The sequence below is a fragment of the Orycteropus afer genome, unplaced genomic scaffold, assembly GCF_000298275.1.
Source record: "Orycteropus afer afer isolate SDZICR_OR568_19922 unplaced genomic scaffold, OryAfe1.0 scaffold00311, whole genome shotgun sequence".
In the NCBI taxonomy this organism is placed as follows: Eukaryota; Metazoa; Chordata; class Mammalia; order Tubulidentata; family Orycteropodidae; genus Orycteropus; species Orycteropus afer.
In genome coordinates this window covers 906,707-915,604 of record NW_006921898.1, presented here as the reverse complement: position 1 = coordinate 915,604, position 8,898 = coordinate 906,707, and the positions used below count along the sequence as shown (strand labels likewise).

At 42.6% G+C, this 8,898-nt stretch overlaps 1 protein-coding gene across 1 annotated transcript in view; it reads left to right on the top strand.

Moving 5' to 3' along the window:
- Window positions 1-8,898, top strand: part of FYCO1 (FYVE and coiled-coil domain autophagy adaptor 1) — a 73,253-nt gene that overhangs the window by 53,807 nt on the left and 10,548 nt on the right. Inside the window, exons 14-15 of the mRNA XM_042782419.1 lie at window positions 286-381; window positions 5,164-5,374. Of these exons, the coding sequence (XP_042638353.1) occupies window positions 286-381; window positions 5,164-5,374 (307 nt within the window). The remainder of the gene's footprint in view (window positions 1-285; window positions 382-5,163; window positions 5,375-8,898) is intronic.

The following is an 8,898-nucleotide window of genomic DNA, read 5'->3' as shown; positions in this document are numbered from 1 at the left end:
TATATATATATATATATATATATATATATATATATATAGTTCTGTTGGTGTGGAATAAGAAGGTCAAATTGTGTTGACGATCACTACCCACCCACCTACCAGGAGGACTTCAGGGAGATCACTACAGCCTAGCCCCTGTGGCCCTCTACCCACAGAGTCTGCCGCAGCCTCTGTCACAACCTCTGTGATTGAAGGGCTGCTTAGGCGTTCTTAGGTTGGCTACAAGACCTTGAAGCCCTGGACCTCAGGATGGCTAAATGGTTGTATTCTTGTTTGTCTTTTCAGGGACAACACATCAAGCTCACTAACCCCAGAGGACACTGAAGACATGCCTGTGGGTCAGGATACTGAAATCTGCTTGCTGAAGTCTGGAGAACTGATGTAAGTGACAATCCTGAGTGGGATTTTCCAGGGTGTCGTGTTTAGGGGGAGAGGCACCAAAGAGCAGTGGTTTTTCTGGCACCAGAGCTGGAGAGAACCACAGAGGCTGGACCTTAGTACCAGTGGTTGTTTTTAGTTTTTTCTTTTTTTAAGGTATAATTCATATACAGTAAAATTTACTTTTTGTAATGGAGAGTGCTTATATTTTGACAGACAATATGGTCATGTAATCACCACCACAAGTAAGAGAGAGAACAGTTCCAACACCATGACACCTTCCCCCTCCCCTGTATAGTCATCCCACCCTATCACCATGTTTTTCTTTTTTAAAAAAAAAAACTCTATTTTCTTAGTGCAAGAACAATACATTTTCATTGTAGCTCTGGTGGTATAGTGCCTAAGGCACTTGACTGCTAACCAGAAGGCTGGTGGTTCAAACTCACCAGCCACTCCTCGGAAGGAAGGTTGGGCAGTCTACTTCTGTAGTGATACTGCTTCAAAAACCCAAGAAGGTGTCACTGTGAGTCGGATCCAACTCGACAGCCATGCATTTGGTTTTTGGTTTATATAATTTTTTAACATAAACGAATATTCTACATCCTATTTCATAATCTTTTATAGCTTAATATAACATGAGTATTTTCCTATGTCAGTAACCATTTTTCTCTAGTGTTGTGTCCAGTGGCTGCATGATAATCATTGACTAGATTCAGTCAGTCAGTCAGTCACAGATATTTATCCAGCACCTACTATGTGCTAGGCACTGTTCTAGATGTTCAGAGTAAATCAGTGAACAAAACAGACAAAGATCTCTACCTTCATAGAGCTTGTATTTCAGCAGAGGTTGACAGACAATAAAAATAAGTAAGTAAATTATGTAGTGTATTACAAGGTAGTGTTTGCTATGGAAAAAGTAAACAAAGAATAGAATGGAAGGAGGGTATTACAGTTGTAAATCGAATGACATTAAGAAGGTAAGAGCTAGAAGAGGAAAAGGAGTTGTCATGTAGATATCTCAGGGAAGAGCAGAGGGAACAGCTGGTGAAAAGACCCTGAAGCATGTCCCTGGGGCTCTATTCTTCTCTATTTTCATACTTGTTGTTGTTGTTATTTGCCGTCCAGTCGGCCCTGACTCATAGCGACCCCTCCTTGGGTTTCCGAGGCAGTATCACTAGGAAGTAGGATTGCCCAACCTTCCTTCCAAGGAGTGGCTGGTGGGTTTGAACCACCAGCCTTCTGGTTAGCAGTCAAGTGCCTTAGGCACTATGCTACCAGAGCTCCTACTATGCTACCAGAGCTCTGGGTAATTTCTATTCTACCTTCAAATTTACTAATTCTTTTTTCTCTGATCTATTCATTATACTATCAAACTTATCCAGTGAGTTTTGGTTTTTATTATTATTATTATTATTTATTTATTTATTTATTCTTTATTTATTCATTCTTTATTTTTCCTTCCTTCCTCCCTCCCTCCCTCCCTTTCTCCTTTCCTCCCTCCCTCCCTCCTTTCCTTCCTTTATTGTATATTATATATTTCTATAATTTCCATTTGGTTCTTTTTTGTATTTTCTGTTTCTGTGGTGTGATTTTTTTTTATATCTTAATTTGTTTCAAGAGTATTTGTAACTATTCACTGAAGCTGCCATTTTTACAATAGCTTCTCTAAAAGCATTGTCAGATCACTCCAATATCTGATTAATGTCAGTAGTGGCCACTATTGATTGTCTTTTCTCATTCAAGTTGTGATTTTCTCAGTTCTTAGTATGATGAGTGATTTTCAGTTGTATCTTGGACATTTTGGATATTAAGTTGGGAGTCGTTAGAAGACTCTCAGTCCTATTTAAGGGTATTTCAGCCATCAGTCATGCTGTTTGGGTTGAGTATATACAACTTGGCCTACCTTTGTAGGCTGTGGTTCCAAAGGCAGTTTCATTCTCAGACCCAGGACAGTGCTAATCTGATCTGCATTCATCTGTTCCTGCTGGAGCTTCCACTCAGTCCCTGCATGTGCCACCCACAAGGGCAGGGTACATTTCTCTGGGCTTGGAGCCACTGGATGACAGAGATACCAGCACATTGTGTTTTTCCTCAAGTCCTGGGGTCCCTCCTTAGCTACTCTGCCTTCCTTTTTCTACCCTGCAAGGTATCTTGCTTAATTATTTCCAGGATCTTTTGTTATGCTTCATTGGGAGGGACAGGGAAGTGTCTGAAAATATTCAGAATAAAACTTGGATGCTTATCTTCAAGTAAAGAGATGAGCAAAACCAGGAGATTAAGAAATAATTGAAACACACAGAATCCATGACAAATCCTTAAAGAAAATAATATAAAATTAATAGAATAGGTCAGCTGGAGATGTGAGTCAAATGCAAGGAGAATGACAATACCTTGAAATTGTCTCTCCTTGCCCATTTCCAAGTGATTGATTGGCAGCAAGGTTTTGGCAACCTCATCGTAAGAGCATCTGAAAGCATATTAAAGATAGGGGTTATCAGAACATGCAGGATGTCTTTGTACCCTTTGGCTTGTGTAAACTAGAATTTCTGGAGGCACTCAAGATTTACATTTGTTATGGGAATCCTGTAAACAATAGAATTTTGAAAATTTAAGATTATATTTGAGCATAGATGGCAAACTTTTCATTTTTTTTTATTAGTGTCTCCTTTAAGGAGACTGAGTATTATCCTTCTCACTGAACAGACGGAAGGTCAAAGAGACTTAGGCACAATCCAAGTAACTAGGTGCCGAGGGAAAATTCTGGAGCAGAAAATCATAAAACAATCCAGCATCAGTGGGGCATTCTGTCAGAGTGACTGCTTATGGTGAGATTTCCATATTTCAAGACAGACCTCTTTTCCTAAGTGGCCTCTACCCACCCATCCACCTGCTCTCAGATTCTTAAAAATTATAAATATTCACCAAGGCCTTTTGTGCCATAATTAGAAATAAAGTTTGAATTCACACATTGAGAAGTATTGCATTGAATTAAATTCTCACAAAGGTGAATGTCTTATGTCAGAGCTGTTCCTTAAAATATTTTTGCTGTTTGTTTGTTTTTAAGCCGTTGATTAATCTTCTCATTAACACAGTTTTGGCTGTTATTCCCATCTGTCTCCATGGTTTTGGACTCTCAGCACCACCACTTACTTGCTGTGCAGTCTTGGGCAAGTTAGCTAACCTCTCTGAGCTTTAGTTTAAAGGGGGCAATGAAATATTTTCTCCATGAAAGGCAGTTTTGGTGTAGTAGAAAAATAATGACTTTGGATCAGATCAAGTTTCTTAATCTTTTTGAATCTTCGTTTCCTTATTTGTGAAATGGCAACAGTTTTGCCTTCCTCATATGGCCATTGTAATAACATGTAAAGTTGTAGAGGAGAGAGAGCTACCTTCCCACTTCACAGTTAAAGAAACAAGGCTCACAGAGAATGAATGATTCTTCCAAGGCCACACTACTGGTAAGTGGCAGCTCTGCCTGGAGGCTGTGAACCCATGATCCTCTGGAGGTGCACAGTGCAAAAGGTGGTGCCACTCAGTCTGGGGGGCCTTAGACAGGCAACATTACGGGAGACTTCCCCATTCACATGCAGTTCATTTGCACACCAATCATGAGGCAGACTATCCCTGTTTTGCATATGAGGAAACTGAGGCTTATGAGAGATCAAGCCCTGTAACAGTTAAGAAAAGGACCAGGTACCAGAACCCAGCTGCCTCTGGCTCCACACCCCACATTTTTGACGTCACACACTGGGGCTGGTCCTCCAGAGGCTCTGAAAGCAGAAGGACTCACTGTCACTAAACCCTTTAAGCTTCTGGAAGAGGCTCTTATCCTTCTGGTGAGAGTCAGAGCCAGAAGCATAGCCCCAATAAGCTTCTCTCCTTAATGGAAAGGTAGCTCCAGGCCTTCTCCTCTACAACTTTACATGTTATTACAATGGCTGTTGAGTTGCCCCTGCAGTATAAAAAGTCTAGGAGTTTTGCATCTAAGAAAAGGTCAGTATGAATATTTGAAATCTTGCTTCGTGCCCCAGATTTCCACTGAGAAGGCCTGCGGAAAAGGTAGGAGGTTTGCAATGGTGGATATACTTTCTGCTAGTGCCAGTTAGAGAAAAAGAGGAGACAGGGAATTGGAAAGAGAAGGTTGCTAGCTGGGCAGCAGGGCAGCTTCAGGAGAACAATGGAAAGCAGAGGCCTCAGCACTTGCTTCCTGTCCATGAGGGGCATAGAGCAGAGGTGGGCAGGGGCCAAGGGAGCAGATCATGTTCTCCTGTCAGTTTCAGTGGGTTTGCAGGTATCATGTCACCCCGAGGCAAGGATTGTCATTTTTATATTTTGCTTTTATGTTCCCAGTGCCTAGACATAATAGATGCTCATAGTAGACAAACCAGGAGTCCTTGGGTAGAGCAAGCAGTTAACATGGTCAGCTGCTAACCAAAGAGTTGGAGGTTCAAGTTCACCCAGAAATGCCTCAGAAGAAAGTCCTGCTGATCTACTTCTGAAAAATAAGCCAGTGAAAGCCCAGTGGAGCACAGGTCTACTTGACATACATGAGGACACCATGAGCCAGAATCAACTCTACAGCAACTGGTTTAGTAAGACAAACCAGCATGTAGTAGATTCTCAGTAAATATGTGCACATCAAGTTTTCTCCCATAATTTAGCATGTGGATCACAGTTACCCAGGGTTTGTCCTCCCAGTGGCCACCAGGATCTTGGCTGCCTCCAGCCAATAGACACAAGCACTTTGTCAATCTAATCAGGTCCCTCTCTACATTCTTATTTTAGGATAAAACTACCCCTCACAGTGGAAGAGATAGTCAACTTTGGGGAGGGCAGCAGGGAGCTGTTTGTGAGGTCCAATACCTACAGCCTCATCCCCATCACTGTGGCCGAAGCAGGCCTCACCATCAGCTGGGTCTTCTCCTCCGACCCCAAGAGCATCTCTTTCAGTGTGGTCTTCCAGGAGGCAGAGGACACACCGCTGGATCAGTGTAAGGTAAGGCCAGGCTCCCTGCCTGTAGGCTCCTTTCTCACTCATTGATTTGCTTGGTCAAGACGTTTCCCATTACTGGGGCCTTGGCTGGGCTGTCGACTGTAAGGCAGGCCTTACCTGGAATGTGATGGTCAGTTCTAGGCTCCTACAATGAACAGAAGCTTATTTAAAGGAGAAAAACCAGGGTGGGAAGGCCCTCTGACCCATGTCATGCAAAGCAGGTAAAGCACCTGAAACTTATAATCAACTTGGGGAAGGAAAGAGCTGGAGGCTAAGGAGAGCTGTGTGCAAATGTCTGAAGGTCTCTCTGTGGCATACAGGTTCCATCTGGCCTTGGGATAGATTAATGAATGAAACGGAGAAGAATCTAGCTGTGTGTCTGACTCAGTTTAAGGATAATTTCCAAGAGAGCTATGCAAAGAAGGATTGGCGTACCTGGGGAGGTAGTGACATCTCTGCCTCTGGTGCAGTCAGACAACATTATCATTATTATTAGCATTAATATTAGCATTAGCTGTTATTAGACAGCATTAATTAGAATTAGAGATAATCCCAGTGTCCCTTGAGTGGTTGAGTTTAAAATCTTGGTAACAAATACCAATTTACAAACTCTGAAGACATTCTAGGCATGGGACATTGACAGTGGCCAGGACCATAGTTCTCAGCCTTAGCTGCACATTTGAAACATACCATCGCCAGGGCTACTCCCCAGACCACTCAATCAGAGTCTCTGGAGTTAGGAGCCAGGCATCCATAGGAGAGTCTTTACAAGGTTGAGACTCACGGGTCTAGATCTAGTAGAAAGGATGGGATGGAATCCTTGAAACACAAGGAACAACGGTATAACAGGACTGGGACTCCATGGGTGGCTGATTCAGTATGAGGTGAGGATGATGAAGACCCTATGCCTGTATTCCATGCTTGAATATCTGCAGGAAGAGGGTGGAAAGGGGGTAATGAAGAGGGAGCTGGTTTGGATGGAAACATGAGTTGCATTCAAATCATTCTGAGTGGAAGGAATGGTGAGGTTAGTCAGAACTGCTGGACTGAAACTTAATATGAACCCTAGACTGTTAACATAGTTGCAAAAATCTCCATTTTACATAAATGGCAAGAATCAAGACAGGGAAGAACAATTTGAAGTCCTGTGAACAAGACCTTTGTAGGGTCTTTGCAAACATGTATATTAGTCCCTCCTGCATTCAGTCACTGGATATCCTCAAAGGACTCAGAGTCAAGGGGTGGGGAAGGTGCAAACTGAAGGAGACTTGGCTAGGAGGCATGATGGGGACACAGAACAATTCTCTGATGGCCACAGACTTGGTCTCTAGGTCTGGCATTCACAGAAAGGAATTTATACACATTTGCCTTTTGCACTCTTGCTGTCTCTACCCTCTTAGTATCTGCTCATTTTAGATTGTGTTGTCATTTCTGTCCTCTTCAAATTCACTTTCAAAATTTAACTCTAGCCCCCTTGACTTGCCTTATTTATTGGAGTCTTATGTTCTTTCTTACTTAATAGCCACCCTGCCCCTCCTTTCCTCTTAGGGGCTTGCAGCCAGTGCTACATATCTAGGTTTGAAGCCCTTGCTTCCTGAGGGGTTCCAAACCTCCACCCAGGAGGTCCTATAATTTGTGGTCCAAGGCTTCTCCACCTAGTTTAACCCATCTGCAAGTAGATTCAGACTCATCCACTTGGCACCCACTATGTACAGACCACAGGTCTTAGTCCCAGCATGTTGTTGTTGTTGTTGTTGTTGTTGTTGTTGTTAAGTGCCATCGAGTCATCTCTGACTCATAGTGACCCTATGCACAGCAGAACAAAACACCACCCAGTCCTGAGCCAGCTCCACGATTCTTGCTACACTTGAGCCCATCGCCACCGCCACCATGTCAGTCTACCTCGTTGAGGCCTTTGCCTCTTTCATCCACCCTCCACCTTACCAAGCATGACATCCTTCTCCAGGGAATGGTCCCCTCTGACAACATGACCAAAGTAGGTGAGACGAAGACTGGCCATTCTCGCCTCCAAGGAGCATTCTGCGTGTACTTCCTCCAGGACAGACCTGTTAATTCTTTTAGCAGTCCATGGTACTTTCAGCATTCTTCACCAACAGCACAGCTCAAAAGCATCAACTCTTCTTCAGGCTTCCTTATTCATTATCCAGCTCTCACATGCATATTAGGCGATAGAAAATACCATGGCTTGTATCAGGCGCACCTTAGTCCTCAAGGAGATATCTTTGCTCTTCAGCACTTGAAAGAGGTCCTTTGCAGCCAGTTTGCCCTGTGCTATGCGTCATCTGATGTCCTGACTGCTGCTTCCACTGGTGTCGATTGTAGAACCAAGCACTGTGAAGTCTTTGACAATTTCAATCTTTTCTCCATTTATCATAATGCTGCTTATAGGTCCAGTTGTGAGGATTTTTGTTTTCTTTATATTGAGATATAATCCATACTGCATATTGTATTCTTCAATCTTCATCAGTAAGTACTTCAAGTCATCCTCACTTTCAGCAAGCAAAGCTGTGTCATCAGTGTTATCGCAGGTGGTTAATGATTCTTCCTCCAATCCTGATGCCATGTTCTTCTTCATATAGTCCAGCTTCTCGGATTATTTGCTCAGCATACAGATTGAATAAGTATGGTGAAAGGATACAACCCTGATGCACTCCCTTCTTGATTTTAAACCATGCATTGTTCCCTTTTTCTGTTTGAACAACAGCCTCCTGGTCTATGTACAGGTTCCTCATGAGTACAATTAAGTGTTCTGGAATTCCATTCTTCTCAGTGTTATCCACAATTTGTTATGATCCACACAATCAAATGCTTTTGCATAGTCAATAAAACACAAGTAAACATCTTTCTGGTATTCTTTACTTTGAGCCAAGATCCATCTGACATCAGCAATGATATCCCTTGTTCCACGTCCTCCTCTGAATCCAGCCTGCACCTCTGGAAGTTCTCTGTCGATATATTGCTGCAACTGTTTTTGAATTATCTTCAGTAAGATTTTACTTACATGCAATATTAATGATATTATTTGATTGTTTCTACATTCTGTGGGATCACCTTTCTTTGGAATGGGTACAAATATGGATCTCTTCCAGTCAGTTGGCCAGGTAGCTACCTTCCACATCTCTTGGCATAACTGAGTGAGTTCCTCCAGCGGGGCATCCATATGTTGAAACATCTCAATGGGTATTCCCTCAATTCTTGGAGCCTTGTTCTTCGCCACCTCCCTCAGCGCAGCTTTGACCTCTTCCCTCAGTACCATTGGTTCTTGAACATATGCCACCTCCTGAAATGGATGAACATCAACCAGTTTTTTTTTGGTACAGTGACTCTGTGTATTCCTTCCGTCTTCTTTTGATGCTTCCTACATCATTCAATACTTTGCCCATAGAATCTTTCAATATTACAACTCAAGGTTTAAATTTTTTCCTCAGTTCTTTCAGCTTGAGAAATGCTGAGCGTGTTCTTCCCTTTTGGTTTTCTAACTCCAGGTCTTTGCACATTTCATTATA